This window comes from Parasteatoda tepidariorum, chromosome 1 (genome assembly GCF_043381705.1).
Source record: "Parasteatoda tepidariorum isolate YZ-2023 chromosome 1, CAS_Ptep_4.0, whole genome shotgun sequence".
Taxonomy (NCBI): Eukaryota; Metazoa; Arthropoda; class Arachnida; order Araneae; family Theridiidae; genus Parasteatoda; species Parasteatoda tepidariorum.
This window is the reverse complement of record NC_092204.1, coordinates 75,957,701-75,982,138: the sequence shown is the minus strand read 5'-3', so window position 1 is coordinate 75,982,138 and position 24,438 is coordinate 75,957,701. Positions and strand designations below refer to the sequence as shown.

Sequence of the window (24,438 nt, the reverse complement as noted above, 5' to 3'; positions counted from 1 at the left end):
CTCCTGTCATTGGCTATCAATCAAGCATAAAGGCGTGGCATGCTGATTGGGTTCTCTTTATTTTTTCNTTTTGGATTCCTGCTTTAGCTCTAATAAGAAGCTGCACACATATTTGAGACTCCTTTTGGACTGCGAGATGCAAAGGTGAGAGACCTACGCAAAATAAACAGATTAAAGAAAACTAATTTACTTGAAGGAACAAACAGAACTTTAACTAGTTTACTCCAAGTTCTGATTTAATGAGATTTAGGATATAACAAATAAATTTTTACAGAAGTGGATGATAGTGTACCCGCCTCACAATGAGGGCTCTCAAGTTAGAATCCCAGCGATGGCTGGTCCTTAAAAATTCTGCTCCTGGATTGTACTGTCTTCAGTTATCATTATCATAGTTGGCCAGACAGCCCAATACGGACCGAGGCCTTCCTCTCAAGATTTCTCCATAACGACTTCCGATTTATCTTTGATCTCCACTGACTTCAGTGCTGCACATAAAATATCTTCAGTAATGAACGAATCATGAATTAGATTACTTTAGCTGTTGAGCTAATTGTTAATAGCATGTAAAATGTTTCCTGTGACTTGGACATAAATATGTAAAACGGATGTAAATAATTCTGTTTCCGACATAAAGTGTTCAACAGCTTTTTACACATTCTGCTTTTGGCTGATCTATTTTATTAAAGTAATAAAGTTACATAATACAGCAAGTATAATAAAATATGTAATATAATACATTGAATAAAATGCATCATATTAGAGAAAACATTACATTAGAATTAGAAAGAAAATTTTTTTTTGCATTAAAGGTCAATTAGTGAAGAAATTGGCAGAAGGTCTGTAATTACAATGTTAAGGTCTATATTTACAATGTGATATTTGTGTACATCACATTAAATTCATTCAGGAAATGGTACTCTAAGTAGGCCTCAAAGTCTAGTAGCAGAAACACCCCAGTACAGCAGCAGGTGTTGCAGATATCACAACAACTGCAGATTATTTTTCATGTCAGATAATTAAAAAAAAAATTTAGAAAAAGTGTAGAGACTTCTTTTTAAAACATCTTTAAACTTGTTTCTGATTAAAATTATAAAGCTGATATAAAAGAACATTGCAAAAAACGCAAAAAATAAAGATTTTTTGAAAAGAAATTTATTCATTTGCCAGTTGATTATAGACTTAATATGTTAAAGAATTTATTCTACTTAAAATCTTATTAAAATAGAAAGAAAATCAAGATTAAGACACATAAAAATTTCATGAATGTAATTGTTTTAAAAAATAACTTTGCAAAGTTTACTAGATATTTGTTAGATTAAGCTGGATTTTTAAAATAAATTTTCCGTCAGACTGCATTGAAATTGCAGACAAATTCGGATCTATGAATAAAGTGCTGTACTCCATATATTAGGACTTTCAAGTTTGATCTAAGTGTTTGATCTAAGTTCTTATGTCTATGTAAGTGTACAAACAAAAAAAAAAAAAAAAAAAAAAAANAAAAAAAAAAAAAAAAAAAAAAAAAAAAAAAAAAAAAAAAAAAAAAAAAAAAAAAAAAAATATGTTCAGAAAAAAAAAGAAAAAAAGAAAGAAAAAAAAACAAGAATTTAACATTCAAAATATAACTTGCTGAACATATATGTACTAAAAATAATTAAGAATACAATTAAAACTGTGATTGTGAATTAATAAATGACTACATTTGATACATGGCACATTAGATTTATGTTAAAAATGGACATCAGAAAAACATATACCTTCATAATTTAAGAGATTTACATTTGGAAGATGTTTTCTTTTCTTCTTATCTATTCCTAGTAAGGGAGATAATATTTCCCCTAAGCACCATGGAAAACTATACATTGCAGCTAAGTGAGTGCAAGTATTCCCATTTTTGTCTTTAATATCAGGGTTAGCACCAGACATTAGTAGAATTCTTGCTACTTTCCAAAGCCCTTTACTGACAGCTATGTGTAGTGGAGTCTGCATATGAAAAAATATAATCTCCATTTATTTAATCAAAAAATTATATAACACACTTTTTAATTAAAAAAGATAAATAGGAAATATACAATATAAAAATAAATAAATAAAAGAAAGCACTCGACATTTTTTTTTAGCGTAGGATATTAACAATTAACATTATTTCAGTAAATAGGATTGAAGTTTCAAATTTAAAATTGTACATAACATTCCTTACTTTTTTAAAAACTTTTAACCTTTATCACTATCAGGACATTTTTTGGAACAGTATACATAACTCAGACTACTTTTACAAAAGTACAATTCACTCTTTTTAAATGTAATAAAAGCCAATTTTATTGCAAAACAATAATAAAATAAACAATTTTTAATTTCAGAATTATTTTGTTTCAAACAGAAAGTTTTAATAATTTCCAGTATAATTTTATTAATACTGAAAAATTTCAATTGCTTCAAATCAATGCCTGGAAATTTTTTTAGTACTGTAGCATTAAGAAACAATAAAAAAAAACAAAAAAAAAACACAGGTACTGTTAATAATATTTCTCCATATTAATTCTAATTTCTAAAGCTCAATAGATGGCGCTCTGCGNATAACTTTGATTAATATATGAAATGACTAAATTGTTATGAACTAAGAGTTCATCGGGGGGAAGTTTGTTAATAATATTTCTCCATATTAATTAAAATTTCTAAAGCTCAATAGATGGCGCTCTGCGCAGTAATGAAAAATCATTAGTTTCTAATCAGTTTCCTCCATAACACTGTACCATCATCATCATCCTTCTTGTTATTAAATATATATTATGTTAAAAGGCGTTTGTTATGATTGAAAACCCCGAGATCAGAGATCATATCACCGTATTTAATAGGTACCAATTAGGGAATATTTTTTCATACCGTTATATATATATTTTGAGTTCAAGATTTTCTAAATTAAATAATTTTAAAGTAGGGTTTCAAAAATCTTTAAATGAAAACACAATGCAAATGCCGTTTAACATTTTTGTGCATGAATAATTTAGTGGATGATCCCTAAATTCATTATTTAAAAATTCCATAATATGATTACTGTAATGTTAATTGAAATGTTTTTTTGTTAAAAAACACAGGAAAGAAGTGACTTAATCATTGTGAAACTACACTCAATAAAAGCGAAAGTCAACTCAACATGACTTGTTACGTAATTTACTAAAAATAATAAATAAGCATATGACTCATGAATTCATCATCATAAAAAACAGTAAAATCGTTTAATTGAGTTTTTTTCTTCATAAAATGAATGAATTCCCAAAACAGTTTAAACATTAAAAACTGTGGGTAAGGCAATATACTTAAACCATGTATATAATTAGTAGAAGGTCTCTAAATTGTAGGAATTGAATTATGAAATTTCTACTAGCATTATTAGTTAAAATGAAAAGATGCTGGATTAAAAATTCAAATCTTTCGATTCTTCAAATTAATTATTTAAAAAGAAAAATCAGCATTTGTATTCTTGGAGAAATGGGAAGCTTTGAACATAATCAAAATTCAGGAATATCAGGACAAAAAGTTAAAATCAAGACAAAATATTTTCCATCAGGAAAATTAGAGCAACCATGAACCCTGATATACAGAGGAAAAACATTAACCACCCTTAGATTAATAATAAACAATAATAATTAAAATAATTATAAGAAAAATGTAGAGTTAAAAAGAATTTACTTAGCAAACTATAAATGCAAAATCAGATTTGTTTACATGATTATATTTTAATAAGTGCAAATTGGATCATTATTTATTTTGGTTGGTGACAAAAATTATTAACATTATTAGTTCATATATACATTAATTTGATAAGAAAAATACTAAAAAGTTAACTATCATCTACTCACAATAATCTTCATGATGAAACTAATAATCTTAAAAAGTTTAAACAAATATATATATATATATATATGCTTGTAAAAAAAAACTTAATGTTTTATTGAAACGTTGCAACACTAAGAATTTTTTTAATAAATTAATAAGAATTTACATTTTTGTTTTGCTAAGCAGACTTAATAAAATGAAAATAAAAATTTATGAAAAAACAAGAGAAATCTTATATCATTCACCATTTTTGCTTTATTAGTTTGATTCAGGGTGCCATCTGCAGCTGCTTCTACCATTTTTACAACCAAAGGTAAGTTTTCACTTTTTTCAATTATTACCAAATGAAGTAACCTATAAATGAGGAAATAATACATTTAAATAAAATAGATATCTCAAAATTAGAATTGAGACTAGTTTAGTTAGTCTTGATATTCAGATCAACTAAAAGAAATAAAAGGGTTGGGGCAATATACACAATAATTTTTCTAAAGGGGATATTTTTCCTGTCAAACTATTTTTTGTTGTTTTTTCTAGATAAGAGCTTTACCAGCTTAAAAAATTTTCCCTAGATGGCAGCACAAAACAGAGCAACATCCTATTGGAAATTGTAGTGTTTTTCATACAAAAAACTTTTTCTTGAACAAGTTCAAAGTGTCACTTATAGCCTGAAGCTCTTCAAACTATAAATTCAATGAGATTTTGTAACTTTGAAGATTTAGCTTACTGAACTGACTTTTATAAAAATAAACTCACTGCACTTCTCTTCTAAAGACACTCTTAATTTTATGAGTTCAAATTTTTCAAATTACGCTTTATAACTTGGAAAATTTTAATTCAACTAAATGAAGTTCTAAGACAAAATTGTTTTTAACGAGTCTAACTAATACTCTTTTTACATGAGAGATACTGTTTAGAAAATTGCATAATTCTCATAAAATTAGTCACATAGCCAAAGATATATAAGATAACTATTTAAGACAGCGGTTTTCAAAAGCTGTTGTGCGAAACCTTAGGGTTCTGTTGAAAAGACGAAGAGTATCCAAGAGTGAGGACTTGTAGGTGATATGCAAAACCCGGGTCTGTAAAAAACTGTAATAAAAATGCAACAGAAATATGATTGCAGTTAAATTATTAGATTGATCAAACTAGGATTAAAAAAAATCTAATTAAACTATGTATGACAGAAACAGTTGTTTGTAAACTTGGAGAAAATGCAGTGATGAAAGTTGTTTCTAAAAACAACATAAATCTGCAAATCATGAAAAATTAACTATATTGCTCAATGATGACTTATGAGATTTGCTTTTTTGGATGATAAGAGGGATTTGGGGTTCTATAGTCCAAAAATTTTTTTAACTGCTGATGTAGAACTAGGAATAAATCCCAGAATTGTCACTTACACAAAACTTTTGAAAACTAGTCATAAAATGTGTAGATATGAATCATAAATCTCAATAGTGATTCATAAATTATTTAAAAGTGAATCCTAATGAGTGATTCATAAAGAATAAAAGTGTATTTGAATAACTAAATTTTGTCCATGAACTGGACATAAATTTGCAAATCGAAAATTAATCAAAAACAATAAAAAATGAATATCCCATATTAACTAAAGATAAAAAACAACCAGCCAAGTTTTTGGTATTGAAAAAATACCTTTTTTACTGTTATATACAAAGAGGATTCTTTTTTGAGAGATAAGAAAAGAGAAATTCTTTCTTTTTGAAATGAAATTAAAGAGGCAGAAAAAACTAACCTTTCTAGTATAATAGCATATTTTATTTGATAACCAGCGCTGAACAGCTGACTGGATTCTGAGTTTACAACGATCAATGCTCAACTCCATAGCTTTGTAATTTTGAACCCAACCCAGAAGACAAGGGATCTCTCGGATCAAGCAGTGGGACAATCTAGTCTTCATTGAGGACTTTTTGATGCAACATGAAGAGGCAACATTTGTGCAACATGAAGAGGAATATTAGGACCACTATTAGATCAATGGCAAATAGATTCTAACCCATAATCCATCTACCACTGAAGATACTTTACATCAGCACTGTGTTAAGTGCAAGCAGAGAGCAGAATTCGCACCATTCAGAGACAGCTGGGATTCACACCTGGGGCATTTCATTGGGAGGCAAATGCTCTGTCCATTAAGACATTGTTCTATAATGGTAACATTAAGGAACACAGAATATTTTGATGCTTCTATCTCGGAATCAAGATAAGGGAGAAGTTAGCATAGCAATGTCACTGAGTTTCAGACGGCATACCCTATGCCAATCCTGGTGAAGGAGGTAGGAATGAACAATTTATTAAGTTACATGACAGTTTTTTATGAAATGAAAAATGACATATTTTTTCCAGGAATATTTTAGGGATATTATAAAATTGTCACATGTAAACAAAAATGGCCAAAAAATGGTAGCATTTTAATCACCTCTCTCAAACCAACATTGACTATAATTTGTATAAAAAGGGGAATACAAAATTAAAAAAGTGTGAACTACTCATTTAAAAAATCAAATCCTCAACTCAAAATGACATTTGTGATGATTCAATTAAATGAAATTATCTTGCCATAAATTAGAAAAATTCTAAGAAGAAAAAATTGCATCCTACTTAATTATATGTATTTGAAAATATACTAATTTTACATGGTTTTTTGAAGCTCTTTCTCAAAGGAAAATAAAAAAGCCATAGTTTAAGTGCCTTATTCTTAAAGCAAAGCTATAATTTTATACTGTATATATCCTCATACAGACCAATAACAAAAATATTTTATAAGCTATTTAACTTTTTTAAAAAAACGCCAATTTGCCTACATTTTCCCACCTAAATGAAAATTATCAAAATCAATGTTTTATTCCCATTTTTTGCAAATTTTTATGAGCCCAGACAATGAAGCACAGAAGTTAAGTTTTTAAATATTAAAAAATTAACCAAAATGCTTTTCATTTTTTCAAAACTGTGGCGTTTTCCCATATTGACGATTTGCACCATTTTCAGAATAAATAATAGAAATCGCTGGTTTAAGATAGGCTAAACTTGACCCAACAGTCATGAGTAACTGTTGCAAACTCAGGTCAGTTATGAGAATAGCATATAATTTGCAAAAAAGCGTTTGATATGTTTTTTTTTTTTAATGTGATTACAGAATTTTGAAAAAACAAGCGTAAAATGAAGATTTAGTAAATCTTACGTATTTCCATTTTCATCTTTCATAGACAATAGAGCTGGTAAAAATCTTAAAAATGTTTTGCTACTCCTTAGGAGATCAATTAGACCACTCTTCAGCATTTGAGCCGGCTCAACTTCAGAGCAGCTAGTATTACTAATTGTCCATTCCTGATCTGCTTTTTCTTTCTTCACGTGAGAGTTTTCACTAAGATTTAGAGATGCCATGTTTAGGATACCTTCTGCAGTCACCTGATCAAATGGCAATCTATAGTCCTCATTTTCAGAGCCATCACAAGTTTCCATGAGCTTTAAAAGACCTGGAAAAAAGGAGAAATAATAAGTTAATAAATGGTAGAAATAAATCTCAAAATTGCAGTTTAGCAATTGGTTATGTTGGAGCAGCTGGTAGAAAAACAATTTTGTCAAAAAGAAAAAAACAATTAAAAATTAAATATCTTTGTATAAACTATTCTTGCTGAATATATAATGCTGGATAAATATCTTATCTAAGATACAAACTTAACTAAAATGAAATTTTTATTTACTCAATTTAAAATAAAAACCCTTTTATTGAAAGTCGTAGAAAAAAAAACTAGTTTACAAAAATTAACAGAAATGAAAATTTTTAAGATACAGAAAATATCAACTATTAGTCAATCTATAATAGAGCTATTGAGGTACAGTTATTCACATCTTATCAGATTTCTTTTTATTTCTTAAAGCTAATTTTATGAGCCTGTTTAAGCTTTAAAAATCTAATAATTTAAAAAAAATCCATTCAGCATCTAAAATTCAGTGGCGATAATAATTAAAAAATTATTTAAGTAAAAGAGGAGAACTACATTTAACCCAATCAAAAATATACAATTGAAAACTGTGGTTTACAAACTTTTGGCATTATCTTTCAGCATTTTTTTTCAGTTTACTCGTCCTATAACATATATTATAATTGAAGAAAACAATTGTTAATTATTTCTTTTGGAGGCTTGAAATGTATAGCTATTTTATATAAACTCAAAAATGAGGAGTAGCTGAATTAATTTTGATAAAAAATGGATTTCTAGAGGGTACTTCATCTCCTATTAATAATATATTATGTTCCCCATTATGTTATATTATACTCCCTCCAGTGATAATTTAAAATTTATAGTAATAAAATAAAGCTCACACAGAGTTAGAGTAAAATATGAAGTTTCAGAAGAAATTTTTTTTCCTTCAAAATATCAAATAGCTAAGAAACTATGAAGCAAGAATTCTCCAATTTAAAAAGCATTAAAGGGGTATCATGGAGAGGGGAATAAAGCGTTCTCTTAAGGATCAAAACAAACGACAATTAGTTCTTATTACTACATAAAAAACCTAGATGTCACACATCTTCCCTCCCTTTTTTAAAAAATTCCACTAGAATGTTTCAAAAAAATTTAAATGCACTAAAGGGAAAGCTGAGAAATGCGAGGAGGAATGTTCAGGGGTTTGAAAAATAAAATTATAAGACCTTGAAGATTTTGGGAGAAAGATTAATCTTTATTAGGAGTATTAAAAAAAATTACAATCCAAGCAGATAGATATTATTAAATTTTTAGATGCTTCTCAAGACACGTAAGTTATACAAAACTAAAAATGTCACTTTTCATAAATTCAATTTTTAAGAATTATTTAGAAATACTTTTTGATTTATGTAAGAAACGAAAAAAAACATTAGATGCTGAATTTAAATAGACATTTTTTTAAAAAATTCATTAACAAAATTTGAGTAATGAAGTAATAACTAACTATCCAAGTCCAATTCACTCAAATTCGGTATATTGTCGTAATCAGACACAGTACTTGTACATGCTTCACTCTGGATTTCTGATATTGTCATGGGAACATCATCAGGAGGGTTTGGCCTTTTACGCTTCGAAGGTAACTCATCATCATAATCTAAAAAAAATCATGTTTTTTAACTACTACAAACAAGCATACTGCTTTAAAGATAAACCATTCTGCATTTAAACAATCATAGAGAAGCATTTTATGAAAGAGTACTTTCAGAAATAGTAAATTATTTAATCAAATTTCGTTAACTTAAAATATTATCTAATTAATGAACATATTTAAGGTCACCATCTCAAACCATTAAGATTGAATTTTAGTACCTGACAATCCAATCATTAGATGAAGAATTGCTAAGGTACTTCTTCTTTGGGGGGGGGGGGCACTGTACTTACCATCACTTTGCCTATAAAGAAATGTCCTTGGCTCCCCAGTTTTTCCATCAGATTTTCTACATAGTCTAATATCTACTTCTTGTTCTACATTTTGTGGAAATTTTGGTGTTTTGAAAGGAATAGCAACCTATAATATATGAGAGGTAAATGAATATAAATAAATACAGAGACATTATTACAACAAGTTTTCCTAATATTAAGTAATTTCATTACGTATAAGTAACAAAAGTATATTGTATGGAATAAAGAAAATCATGTAGGTACTGTTAGAAGTTGAGATTCATATGGTCAATAGCATTTTTAAAGTCAGCAGTCTAAATATTAAGCATATTTTGGGTGAAACTTCTTATTTTGACAAACAACTTCAAGATTTTGTTTCATAAAAATCTCTTTTTATAGATAAGTTCATTTCCTTAATATTAATTATTTTCTTTAGGACATATCCTTACTTATATGCTATGCAAAAGGAAAAAAAAATACTTTCTAAGATGTCATACTTAATGTAAACCTCTTTTACTTGGTCTTTGGCTTTAACTTTTTTTTAAAACTTTTACTTTTTTGTGCAATTTTTCACTTTCATGTGAAAGAATTTTTCTTTAATGTATAATCCATTTTTTAACACAATTTTTTTTTTATACATGGATTACTTCTGATCAATATGAATTTTAAATTATTCAATCATTTTATGCACAAAAATAAAAATTATAAAATTTATAGGGAGAAAGACAAAAAAAAAAAAAGAAGTTTCGAATTAAAATAAATTTTTTAACAGCAAAATATAAAAATTATATATTTAAATATATAATGAAATATTATCATATAATTAAATATATAATGAAATGTTATTATCTTTAAAAAAAAGCATATTCCTCCTTTATTTGTATTTTACAATTTATAATTTCATTAAAAAAACAGGATTTCAAAAATAGTGAAATTAGAGACGATAACAGCCAAAATCTTTTCGACTATGAAACCACACAGATTTACAATGAAATTAAAAAATAGCAAGATTTTAAAAACCATACGAGAATTAAAAGTAATAACCGTCAATAAAAGAAAATTAAAAGTAATAGTTTAAATATCGCATGAAAATATGAGGGAATCCTCGCCCATCCAGCGAATTTGAAAGTGATTACTCAAAGGGCGGTAAAAAAATAAGGAAAAAATGCCTCATCAGCAAAATTTTGTGGAAGTTTCGTAATTGAAATTTAGATTTTAAATATGCAGAAGTCTATGAATCAACAATCTAGAGATTCCAGGAATAACTTTAATTCTTAGAGAAATCACATACCTTTATATAAGAAAAAAGCTTGAAACAAGAAAGGGCTTTTTACAAAAAATAATAGAAATGAAAGTTTGTTTTATTTGTGCTGAACTACACTGGCTAAATGATATTACCGTAAATTTTAAGAGCAGTTATTTATTAGGTTTGTTGCAGGATTTTTCCATGTTTTAAATGAAAAATTCTATTTTCTCTGATTTTTTTTTTGTTACCAAAACCAAGTTTTCTGACAATTAGAGATTTTTCAGACATGGATAGAACCTCGAATAGAACAAAATTAATGATTAAATTCAGTTGCTTATTGTGACAGATCATTTAATAGTTCAAGAAAATAAAGGAGAATAATTCAGTAAAATTTTTCTCCAATTTGACATCCTTAGAGATGTTTTTGAAAGCAGAAACAAAAATATTTTCTAATAACACCATAAATGCTTGTATTTTTGTGACAAAATAAAATAAAAGATAGTAATAGAATTACAAAATGTCTGATAATAAATAAATTTTTTTTAACAGGTTGTCCAACAGAGGATAAAAAAATGATTATTGTATCTTTTACTTTGCAGACAAGAAAATAATTTTATTTTTAAATTCTTAAAACAAAAATTACAAAATAAATGTCTTAAATTAATAAATAAAGCAAACAACTTCAATTTATTTTCTAAATATTTATATTAACCTGATGATGGACATCAGCAGGATTAAATGGCGCTTTTTCTTCCCAATTCATATTCTTACAGGAAAAAATGATTTCAATGTCATCTAAAAAATACACCAATAATAAATAATATATCATATGTAATTTATAAAGTAGCAATGACTATGACAGTTCGAAATACAGACAATCCAAAAAGGTTAAAGCTCATTTCTAAGAAAAAAAAGCTGAATTTACTTAATCACGTGTCAATAGAACACAATAAGACCTTTACAAGTCCGCTGAAATTCAACTTGGCTGTCTTCCCCGTTACCATAGAGAAATTATTTCACATTTCTACAATGTTCAACACAGTCACAAAATACACATGATTTTATTCATAGATGATTTTATACAAAAATCTGTGTCTTGTGATGTTTAATAGAGATGTTCAGACTCATAGAGATGCTCATAGAGATGTTAATGATTAATTTTTTTTGACAAAAAGTTAAGCATTATGTATTAAGTTAGGTGTTCAGTATTAAAACAGACTAGTAAACAATTTATACCTTTCTTAATTAAAACTCTTAGTTTTTATAGTTAGTCACACTTTATCTGTTGTACAACTTATTAATATTTTATTTTTGAATAAAGTTAGTCATCTTCTCCTCCTATAACATACTTATCTACAATTAGCAGAAAAATAAACTAATATAAGTTTTTTTTATATGTTTATGTCTATACACAAGGGTAAGAATAAAGAGAATTTTGAATGAAATATTTGTCTTTATGTGCTGCAGCAATGTGAATGAAAATGAAAGAGGTAAAGTTTGCAACTTCTGTCTAAAATTTACTATATTCCTTTAACAACATAAAATTTATTTTAATTTAAAATAAGCAAGAAATCATTGGTGCTGATAACAGATAAATCTATAATATTTTCAATTTATTCTCAAATATAAAGATATTAGCTAGTAACATAAATTTAACAGAATAAATATGTATGCAGTTTCTGATGTTCAATATTTTTCAATTTAAATTTTTTTTTTGTAGTTGAATAAATAATTTTATTCAACTATAACAAAAACCAATTTTTTTGTGAATTTATTTTCAATGATTTTATTTAAAATCAGTTCATTTAAATCACCACAACCCTGATTTTCACCCAGCGTGCACAACAAAATTTTTCAACGATAAATAAGCACTTTTTAAGCCATCATAAAATAATTTAAGCACTTTTTTTTAAAAAACAAAATCCCATTTCACATATGTGCACTAATAAAATTTTCTCTTCCTCTCTCCCTCTCTATATATATTATCAACAAAATATAAAAATATTATCAAAAACTTTGCATGAATAGGATAAAATAACTAATTTCTGACAATGCATCACAAAGAAGCAAAAGTATTTTGAAGTTTTTAAATTAATACAAAAAAGCAGAGGTTTTACAAAAGTGTTACTGTGAGCATAAATAATTTGTATTTGTGTGGCAATTTTTAAAATCTAAGACAACACATGAAAAAGGAAATAAGTTAAGAATAATACCTTTACGGATTTTTTCACACAGCAATATCATATCTTCATTTCCTTTTGTTGTTCCAGAGTAATTAGACAATCGTGTTATCTTTAATTCTCCAGCAAGGGTACATTCTAAAAAAAAAAAAATTTTTTTTTATAGAAATTATCAGCTTCAAAAGAACGAATCTGGTCATCTTGCTCTGCAACTTAAATGCCTGACCCTGTTTCGAACACGCATGTTTGCCTGACAACTTATTTTTCCAACAATTTCTTTTTAACTAGAGCAACAATTTACATCTCCCCGTTCGCATGGCAGGGCTGTCATGTAAGGAAATGAGTATTTTCTGTTGGCAACTGATTAACCTTTTAAATAAGGCTGGGCTACTTACATTAGGAAAGTGCAAGCGATATTTAATGACTGTTTATGTCGCAGATCTTTCTCTCTGATTTTTTAAGGACTGTAGTTAATTATTGGCAGCATAAAAAGTTTTTTTATTATTACTTTTGTTTTTCACTTCTTTTTAATTTTTTTTGTTTTAAAATGCTTTTTGTATATAAATTTTTTATTACGTTTTTTTAAGTCGTCTTGTATTTTAATTTTTTCTTTTTCATTTTTTAATCCTTTTTTCAAATTTTTTCTCTCGACATTTTTATTTGCCTTTTTGGACTCTTGTTTATAATGGATTCTCCACAATATAATCATATTACAACGGAATATTGTGAGTGATATCACACAAACAGCCCATAGTTGTACAATTGTTTCTATCTGCAACTGTAGTGGAAATGGGTGGCGAAAGAGGTCTACTAATAATGACATCCTCTGATCCATGATGTACTTGAATTTGTTCCTTTTTAATTTATATAGCACAATAGCATTTTTATATAGCATAAATACTCAGATGAGATGCCCCAACAAGGGGGGGAAGGTGGCAGCAATAGAGAGTTGTACTTAAAAGTTCAAAATCAGTATTTTTCAAAAATTAATGATTAATCCCATTAGTTACACCTGACAATCGGTTAGAGATTTAGTAAATTTTTTTGTTAAGCAAATGCATTATCAAACAAATGAGTTGTTGAGTAAGAACGCCTGTCAGAGAACTGAGCTGTCAGGCAAAGGAGGGCCAGTACAATGTACCAGACCCCAAAAGACTCACACCACAATTTATCATAGATGTACATTTTTAGACTCACCAAATGACAATTTGTGGCATGGTTATTTATATTAAAATTTATTAACTTATATATAAAGAAAATATTAAAAGAATCTAATAAAAATAAACTTTTTAAATCTCCAATTAAATTTTCTACAAAAACCAAAGTTATTTTTTCTGAAAACAATTTTTTTAGTAAAACAGTTAAAGTTATAAAAATGTTATTGTTTTACAATAAAATAATTAAAATTTCGTTTTCAGTGTCTTAAATAAAATTAAAATTTTGGTATAGATCACTTTATCAAATAATGTCGGTTTGTCTTCATACATTATACAAGTAATTTGCTAATTAAGAACAACACACAAAGCAGGCAGATGTAAAATAAAGTAAAAATTGAGATTAATGAATAATTTATGCAAAAATGTTAAGGTATGTTACTTAGACATTTCTTAACAGGTTAATATATCTTTGTTTCAAAAAAATTATTACCACATGACATATGGTACTCAGAGTCTGATTTAAAATATTATAAAATAAAGCCGGTTCTGAACTATACTTACTTTGATTGTAAACTGGTTGTGAAAAGATTCCTTCACATACACGTTGTTTTTCATCTTTGTCATAAAATGCTTCAAAATAAAGCAAACCACTATTTAAATTGAATGTTTTCATTTTTTCTTGGATTTCTTTTTCTATTTCCTTGTCACTTATTCTTCTTTTTTGTTCCTCTAAAAAGATAAAGTCAGTTTGATCAAGAGTCATACATTTCAAAACATAACTGACACCTTTTCTGTTGGATTTTTATTAGAATTCCCGACTCAAAAAAAGCATTCTTTTTAATTGCTAAAAATTAATATGTGTTTCATTCTAAATTCGAAAAAGCAAAATATTTTTGTCCGGAAGCAGTTTTTTTGCTTGACCTATTGGTGTTGAAATATATGATGTCCCATCCATTGATCTCCAGTTTTCCCTGTAATGCATTCAAAACTCTTAACTCTATTGCTTTAAGGCATTTAAGACATACTACATAAAATAATTATTAAAATTAGACAAAAAATATCTTGAAAAACATTGTTCCAACCTTACCTTAATAATTTTTCAACCTAAATAACTTTCCAACCTTATACATCATAGCTATTTTGACACTCAACAGTAATAGTAATGAAAGCAAAATTACAGAAACTACAAAATGATTTTGATTTCAATTAAAGGTGGGAAATCTCTCAGAGAAAATTGTAAAGAAAATAGGGCGAGTTGCACCATCTCTCAGCAATATTCAGAAATACAAAAATAATCACAAGATTTAAAGAGACGTGTAAGTAGCGACAAATTCAATTTCAATGATGCAATTTTTCTCTTAGCCACATAGCAAGCGACATTGCCCAAACGAGCACGAAAAAGCCAAACCTGTGAGATGCCATGTTGACAATGAAGGGGTCATATTTAGAATTTTTAAAGGCATCATCAAGAAATAATAGTTTTTGGCACAAATTCTAATAAATTAGGAGGTTGCCTGGACTTTTCGTGAAAAGTTTCAATTCTATAAAATTATAAAAGATCTAATTATTTTATGAAGCTAAAATAAGCATTAAATTGAGGTCTTCTTGCTGGGATCCTTTCTTTTCTTTTGTGAAAATAGGGTCATAAGATGCTTCTCATTCTTATAATACAAAAATCATTCAATGAAAAAATATTACATTTTACACATTTAAAAAAAAAAAAAATGTTCAAGTGACATTTTGATACATAAATGTTACTGATGAAGACATTAGCTTTTGAGATATTTTATGCATTAGTGAACAATAGTGAGCAAGGAGCAGAGCAAACTGGAATGAATAGATAAAAGTAACTATTAAAAAGTAAAGCATTAGTAAATGGGACTCTTTCAAAATAATTATAGACTTTCATTTCTTATAATCCAAACTATAAAAGATAAACATTAGAGGCTTTAATAACTGAAATAAAAAATAACATGATTTAGTAAAATAAGTGTGTTTCAGTAATTATTTTTCAAATTATATTGTGTAACAAAACTGTACTGTAATAATGAAATCAATAATAAAATACATAATGCAAAAAAATATAGCATGCTCCACAGAATTTAAAATTAATCAAGATTTTCTTTCTCACCATTTTACATTAAATGTTTCCTTTTGAGCAGTGTTGCTTAGTTAAATAACCGAGAAACAGATTTGTTTTGATAATATACTAAAAGCAAAAAGTTCCTGTATTTGACTGTTTAGATAAGTAATAAAATAATTAATAATTTTGACAATATTTTCTGATTTTCAGCAAATTATGTTCCTTATAATAATTGTGGTTATATACCAGAGGTAAAAAAATTATAGATAAGGTGAAATAAAATACCAAATAAAAATATGATTTACCCTAAAAAAATAAGATTCTTTCAAATAATTTTTAATCTAATTATTTGATTGTCACTTTCAAATATCTTTGAACTGTAAGTAAAAATTGAGATTAATATAATGAGACTAAAAAATTAAGACTACTTTTTTGACTAAACTATTAGGACCTCATTTCATAGATTATATCTATTCCCTACATTTTTAGGGCCAAAAAAAGTATGTTTTAGTGCCTGAGAAGGTAACATAAAGTATGGTCTGTAATAATTATTTTTGGTATATTCCTGAAAGATTTCGATTTAGCATGAGAAAGTTCAGTCAGAGTAGAACAGAAAGATCAAATATCATTCACTGCCTACTTTTTTTTTGCTCAGCACACATATCTATTGTTTACAACTTACTATATTTCTGTTTTATTCTTCCTTTCAATAATTCAGAAACTTCATCTTTTTTTCTCATACATATAGACAGGGAAGAGAATCTGAAACAATAATTATTATAACTTATAAAATGAAATTTTTTATCAAATTTAGAATAATAAGTCATTAATTAATAGTCCAAATAGTAAGAGTTTCATTTTACAAAAAAACTTGTAAATGGAAACCCCAATTTACTAAACAAGAGACAGCAATAATGTTTGCCTCTTGTTTACAAAATTTTTATATTTATTAAAATGTTAACTTCACACCTTTACTTTAAATTTGTATATAGTCATAAAACTATGAGTTTCAAAGTATGCAACAACAGTGCTAGAGCAAAGCTCCGCACTTATGCCTCTGAAGAGGTTTTAAGAAATATAATAAGAGTTAGAAAATCCGTTTTCCATACTTGTTTTATTAATTGCAACAAAATATTAAATGTTTATAATTATTTATTAATTAAATATGTTCATAATTACACAAACACGTTTTGTGACTAAGTTTAACTTTAAATACTTAAAATTTTTAAAAAATTATGAGTTTTTAAACCACATAAAATTTTTTGTTTATAGAAGTATCATTATATGGAACTTCACAGCAATTATTGAAGTATCATTAAGCAGATGGTCAGACAAATGAGTACTCAGCATTATAACCTTTTAACAGGTTTGATTTGGCAAAATTGAAATTAGAGATTGTATTTGGTTTGTTGTTTTACAGTAAGTTGACATAACTTAGTTAATTAAAACATAGTTAATAATACAATAAATATCAGAAAATAGCTTTTTTTCAAAAAATAAATAAATATTAAATTAGTTACTTTGCTATGAAATCCTTAGAAAGTTGCTTCCAACCAACTCCATCCTTGCAATCTTTCCCATCAAGTTCCAAAACATGTAATGTTGGATTATTTCCGCAAGTATAAAGGGTAACTTTAATCCATATGTTTTGATAACTTTCATATTTATGTAACTGAAAAATGTATTAACAATAAAATTTTGAAAAGATATAAAAAGTATATTTAATAAATAAAAACAGAGAAATATTTTAAGGAATGGCAAACAAATGTTTCATGAAGTAGCTAGAAATTCTTAATTTCACTTTAATTTAAGGAATAGGTAGATAGATTTCCTTTATTTTGTTTTTGACATAGCACTAATAATACCCAATCCTTATTTTGACACTTCCATTTGTTTTATATTTTGATCAATAAGAATTAGTGTAAGCAATTTTTTACTGTAAGAAGTGACAACTAAAAAGAAAATATCTTACAATATTTTTTTAACAATATTGTGTCATTACTTTTGCTAAAAATATACATATGTATTTTTTTAAACATTATAACATCCATTACTTGTTGTGATTGCTGAATTTACACATAATTCTGCCCTTGCAGTTAAATCTAATAAATACTTTGTTATATAAAAGACTCTTAAAATACAAGCTTAGTTCAATGTTTTCTTAAATAGTAATCAACAGTCCACTAAAGAAAATGATTTAAATTAAATTGAGTATTTCAAATAAATAAATAAATACTAACAGATGCACTGCCCATAAAAAAAGTCCCGTTTGGATGAGTCTACCTAGTCTTATAAATCGTTAACATCTATAAAATAAGTATCAGGAAATAAACAATAAAAACCTTACTTTGATAATTGGTTTTAAACCTCCGTGACAGCCTTTTTCACTCTTATAACGAAAACGAAGCTGATCTTTTAACTCTTCCTCTATGGTTAATTCAGGATAATCTAAAACATACATGGGATAATGTTAAACAGGTTTAGATAATTTAAACAGGAAGTAAGGTAGAATTTCAATTGACAAAGCTTGCAAACCAGACAGCAAGAAATTTAATACAATATATAGCTAAACAAACATGAAATTTTTTTTCTTTCTTAATATTTTTAACATTAAAGCTTTTGAACAGAATGAAATACTAAATTTTGTAGAGAATTCCATCCAAAATTTATATGTAAGAAATAACAGGCACAGAAACTTAAATAAATGGAAGACAAATATGTAAAGAAATTAACAATTTGGGTTTTCAAAAACCCTAATATAAAGCTCAATTTAAATTGTTTAAAAAATAATGAAGTTAGTCTATAAACTAAATAAAAAAGGCAGTTGTCAAGCAAATTCATCAATTTTTGCTTGGTTGGTAATGAGGTATATGGAGAATTATTGTTTATAGAATTATGTTACATAGATCTTCTATTTGCCTCCCATTCTGCATTTCTATGCTGAAGAAGGGTTTCCTTATGGAACTGAAACTAAAATATTTTTACTATGTTTTTGTGATTTTGTTTGCACTTTTATTCATGTTGCCTAGCTTTATAGAAGAAGTTAATACTATTAAGTCAATATTTTAGACAAATCAAGGGCTGTGGAGTCGGTGGGGAAAATGATCGATTCAGACTTATGGATTTCTAAACTTAAAGACTCCAATTTCCTCATATAAAACACATACATACAAGCATGTGTTAAAAAATTTCTTTAAATATAAAATAAATATTATATGCTACAGAAAAAAAATTTATGACACAGCAGATTATTTATATTAATTAGAAATGCAAAAAACTGGCATTAGTAATTTCTAAGAAACAGTATAACTTCAGCAAGATCTTCTTTGATAGAAGTATGTAGATCCGTTTTGAAAGGGGATCGTAGATCTGATTTGATAAACTTCAGAGCTGATAAGTCTTTTCGCACTAACTTGAGAGTGTGGAAAAGCTGTTACTAATAGGGCTACTTATTTTAACTTCTCAGGATAGATTTGTATAAGTTCTAAAAGAGTTGTCTAGCAAGAACAATCTTATTTTTTTTTATTTATGTAAGGGCTGCATAGAAACCTTGTTTGTATTCCCCCCATTTTCATAGATAAAGGCTCTTGGTTTTTTATTTTCATTCGCTTTGCTGTACCCTTTTCAACATTAACTAAATAGTTCTCAAAATCTAACATAACGTAGGAAGACAGAGAATCAGATGCAATGTCTGCAGTCAGACTGTTCTGAGAATAATTTCATTCTTAGTGAAAGTTCATACATGGCTTCCTTTGTCTTCTTAATTTGTATATCACACAAAAAAAAATTGAAATTTAAACTGTCCAACAAAAACTGGAGTCAGATGTGTTTAGTGTCTGCACGACTCCTTTTATCCAAAACTCATCCTCACTACAGCTCTGAGGTAAGCATTTTAATTTAAGAAATGTTTTAATTGGAACTTCCTATAAGAATGGTGTGAAATGTCTTGCACTTAATTATCTAAGAAGCAATGAAATACTTACTAGAAGCTGTAGAGCTCAAAGATGCAGTAGATGGACTTGGAATGTCCATACTTGTTGAACACGATAGATCAGTATATGATAATGAAGAGGAATTCTCAGACTGGTACTCAATTTCAACTGGAGACAGCGACAGAAGTTCATTGCCATTTAATAATTCATAATGATGCTGATAGCCATTTGTAGTCACTATAACACTGTTAGTAGTCATGATGTGATGGTTTATCTAACTGTATGCATGTGAAAATGACTGTAAGCCTGAAAAAAAAGTTAAATATTAAGTATGCAACTAGAAAAATGTTACTAGGTTAATAATTTTGTCCCTATTATTCTCAGCATCTCTAAATGTAACCATAAAATTGGCTTTTTTAAATTATTACAATATTATAAAGTAAAATTTAACATTACTCCATTTTTCTGTTATTGATGATCGTCAGATTAGAAATTTAAGTGATTAAATGACAGTAAATTTTTATAGTTGCAACAATTAATTAAAAAAAAAAACATTTTAGAGTTATTATATTTTATTTCTAGTGCAAGAATAAAAATATTAAAATATTCATTATTTCACCTCAGAAAATTATTTTCTCATGAAAAGCTGAGAATAAAAAAAGGAATTTTCATACGGCATCTGTTCATGCCAAATGAAATAGCAAGTTCCACTATACAGACTTAGATTACATTAAATTAATTTACAGCCTAGGGTAGAATGAAAAGGGAGTAGGGAGTGTGAAAGTGACCAAAACTTGACCTAAACTCTTAAAATGCATATCCTAAAATATTTTTAATTTATTTTAGTTCTATCAACTGGTGCTGTTGATTTAAATACTAAGAAATTGCACAAAAAATCTTATTTATATTTTGACTTAATCAAATCTTTCGTCAAATTTTTTTTAAACACCAAAGCAAGGAATCAATCACCAATAAGCAAATGCAACTCTTTTTACTTCCCTACATATATATGGATAAATAAATCTTACCCCAGATAAATAGAAAGTGGTGGCAAGATTTTTTACGTTATTCACGTTATTAATCGGAGTGATGAAGTAAATCTTAACCCCAAATTAATAAATTAAATAGAAAGTGGTAGTAAGTTTTCTTTTATCTCTAGAGAAAGAGAAAGGAAGTGTGCTCCTATTTAGATATTTGGCTTCAATAAGTGAAATTGTTTTATCAAGTATGCCATTCCTGGAAATAATATATTTTTTTTCTCCATTTACCTCGTACGTATTAAAATTTTTTAAAGTTTTGTTTGCCTTGATAGAAATACGCTTTTAAAGACAGAAATTAAACTTAATATGGTTCCTCCCAAATCCGACTAAGATTAGAGATGATCTTTCTTTCAAATAAACAAAGAAAGGAGTGAGTTTATATAGTTTTTAAAAAATTTAAAACATGATCCATATTGTAATAAATTTCTTATTTGTTAGCTTTCATTTTAAAATTAAATCTATGGAGTTAGCTACTAAATATATTTATTTGGAAAAATTGTGGTGGTGAATGCAAATTTATTAAAAAAGAATTTATTTTCTTTTTTTAGACATAATTTTTTAATTTATTTTAATGACCGTGTGGGCCCTGAAAGAAAGAATAACTGGTAACACAATTATTTCATGATTAGCTTTTATCTCCTTGAGATAAAATGTGACACAACAATAAAAATAAGAATTTAAAGCCCATAATTTATATCTGTAATCAAGAAATTGCATATTTTTTAACAATTTAGTGGTAGATTGGCTCATTTTGATAGTGGTAGATCAAAATGAAGATTTACTTGATATACATTAGGGGTCCGTCCAGGCCAAATTTACTACCTTCACAAATTCAACTTTAGGAAATTCACACAAAAAAATTTCTTAAAATTTTACTTTTGAATCCCGTAAGAAAACAATAAATCCATATTTTTACCATATTTATGTTTTGATTTTTTAACATAATTTTTAATTTTTACAAAGTATGTCTAAATTTTAACAAAATAGTTACCTCTCAGAAAAACATAGACAGACCCCTGTACACACGAATTCATTCCTTTTAAAATAGCACTTTTTACATCATTGCTATGTGAAAATTGGGGAGATTTCCGTATTGTGAGCTGTGGCAGAATAATCGCCAAGCCTTGGAAACTTTCGGGCAGTGGCCCGCGATAAACTAAAATAACATCACAGAAAGGGACCAACTCGAAAGGTATAACTCATAGCCGCCCCTAGGCAAACAAATGTGCATGTTTTTTTTAAAAAAAAAATTCGCAAGTTTAAAATCTATTTGGCACCGTGGCGATTGTAGTTGGCGCGACAGATCTCGATACGGAAATATCGCCTGAAAATTCAATTTATAATGATGATTTATTGCGTACAGAAAGTGATATTTCTAAAGACGCAGTTGTGAGGGGTCCACACCCCTCTTAAATATTTCAAGATCGAAAATTATATTATTATATTTATGATCAAAATTTTTAAAAAAAAGCATTTGGAACCCTTCAAATATTACCACATACTGCAGACCTGGTTTCTTCCAAATTTTTATTGACTTGCCAATTGTCTGTCTTGAAAATGCAATTGTCTGTGCAAAATTTCTACAAAAAAACATAAAGACAATCTCACTAATATCGAAGCAACAAAAGCAATATTGAAATTTGGCAATAACACCTTGAATAATGGAAGTGGCTAATAAAATAAGTTAGGAGTTTTTTCAATATGGTACCGGTTTATACACTAACTACATCCCCAAGGCTCCAATAAGTTATTTCTACATCCAAAAAAACTTAAGTAAAAAAATGTTGGGGTTTTGAATTATGCCTTTTTTTATGCTATATATAGGTATTTTTTTTTTTTAGTTTTTCACATGCCATTGACAAAATGTAAATAAATAAATTGTCAAAAAACAGCAGCAGACAAAGTTTTTTTTCTCTCGAAAAAGCAATTCGCGAGAAAAATTTCTTTGATTTATAAATTTTTTTCTTCTCCAAAGTTAGTGATTAATTTTTTTTCAAACTTTTAATCCAATCTTAATTTTTTCTTTTGACTCCATAATTCATACGAAGAGTGATGATTAATAAATTATAACAAATAGTAAAATATTATTTTGAGAAAAAATTGTGTTTGTCTCTATCTGTTTTGGTGCTACTTTCGTATTCCTTACATTCATACAATGAAGTTCGAATGCATGTATACTAACAAGAACGTGAATAGAGAGGGTATCAATATTAAGTGTCAGCAAAGGGAAAATAAAAAGTGAATAGAAACAAACTTACTGTGAAATTAGTATACATATGAAGACCAGTTATAAATAGCTAATTTTCGTGATCATAACTTTTTCAATTTTAAATATACATATCACATTTTCATCCTCAGAGAGCAACACTTATAAATAAAATAATATTAGGCCTTATAAACAAACTAGTAATCTTTTGAGACGGTTATTTAAAAGTAAATTATTTTATGAATTCTTTGCTCCAAAGAATATCTTCTAAGTTGAGAATTATATCTTATATTTCTACAAAGTTAGCTTATCAAAATGTATTGAAAGATTATTTGGAAAAAGGGGAATTTACCGTTCCCGAGCCTGCGTGCATCTTCATAATAAAATGTTTGTTTACATTTGATATTTTCACTGTATCTCGTGATGTACTCTAACCAATCACAGCTCTGTCCCGTCCTCGCTAAAGTTTCGGTTTGCTTATTGGTTTCGTTTGAAAATTTTTAACCTGGGAGAAAAATCATGTTTTTATGTTCTTATAGTTATATATAATGCATAAATTCAAAACAAAAATGGTATTTATGTTATTTTATGCTAACAATTTGTTTGTTAATTTGTTGTTAACTTTAAGATAAAAAAATACTAAAGCAGAGAAATTGAAATAAAAAATCTTTATTATTTATTTATGTATTTTTTCACATATTATTAATTCAAACAAAGAATTTTTTTCTAAACAATTTAAATTTAGTTTATCATTGAACTTCTTAGTTTATTATCACAATTTAAATTAATTAACAATGGGAAAAATTCAAGTAATAATTATATTAACGTGGTGATAGACAATAAAAACATTAATTTGTAATAATAATACTAATTTGTAATTAATACGAATATACTTATTGTTTTAAGTTACAGCGTAAAAGTTAAAGGGAATATGTAATTCTATAAAATTCATTTATCCAAAAATAATTCTATCCCAAATAATTTGTTTCACATTTAAAAAAAAAATATTTTTTTTAGAAAATTATTTAGCTAAATAATGCAAGAAAAACTTGGAGCTGTAAAGAACACTTATTTTTACATTAGTTTTAGCTAGGTTATTTTAAAGGGCAAAATTCACAATTCCAGCCGAAACGGTGGGAAAAAAAATCGGTTTTAGGAAATAACATTTTACAAATATGACTTTTTTTGAAATTTTATTACTCAGTAACTAATCAGTAGCTTTCGTGAAAATTTTGTAGACTGTAATTTAAAATGAGATATAAATTTGTATGCCTACAATTCATTAAAGTTCTGACCATTATTAAATTAATTTATTATGAAAAATCTTAAAAAATATATATTATTTGGAAATATATTTAAGTAAACGA

At 27.2% G+C, this 24,438-nt stretch overlaps 1 protein-coding gene across 1 annotated transcript; it reads right to left on the bottom strand.

Annotated features, from left to right (window-relative positions):
• Positions 1-16: 16 nt before the first annotated feature.
• On the bottom strand, positions 17-23,472 carry LOC107453470 (nuclear factor NF-kappa-B p100 subunit). The gene is made up of 14 exons (XM_071185737.1): positions 23,124-23,472; positions 19,877-20,131; positions 18,241-18,341; positions 17,414-17,565; positions 16,576-16,655; positions 14,372-14,539; positions 12,687-12,791; positions 11,186-11,268; positions 9,228-9,354; positions 8,791-8,940; positions 7,040-7,334; positions 4,080-4,188; positions 1,755-1,980; positions 17-153 (listed from the first exon to the last, which is right to left on the bottom strand). Exons 2-14 carry the CDS (start codon positions 20,082-20,084, stop codon positions 17-19), a joined length of 1,941 nt encoding a protein of 646 aa, XP_071041838.1. The 5' UTR covers positions 20,085-20,131; positions 23,124-23,472.
• Between the last annotated feature and the right edge of the window lie 966 nt (positions 23,473-24,438).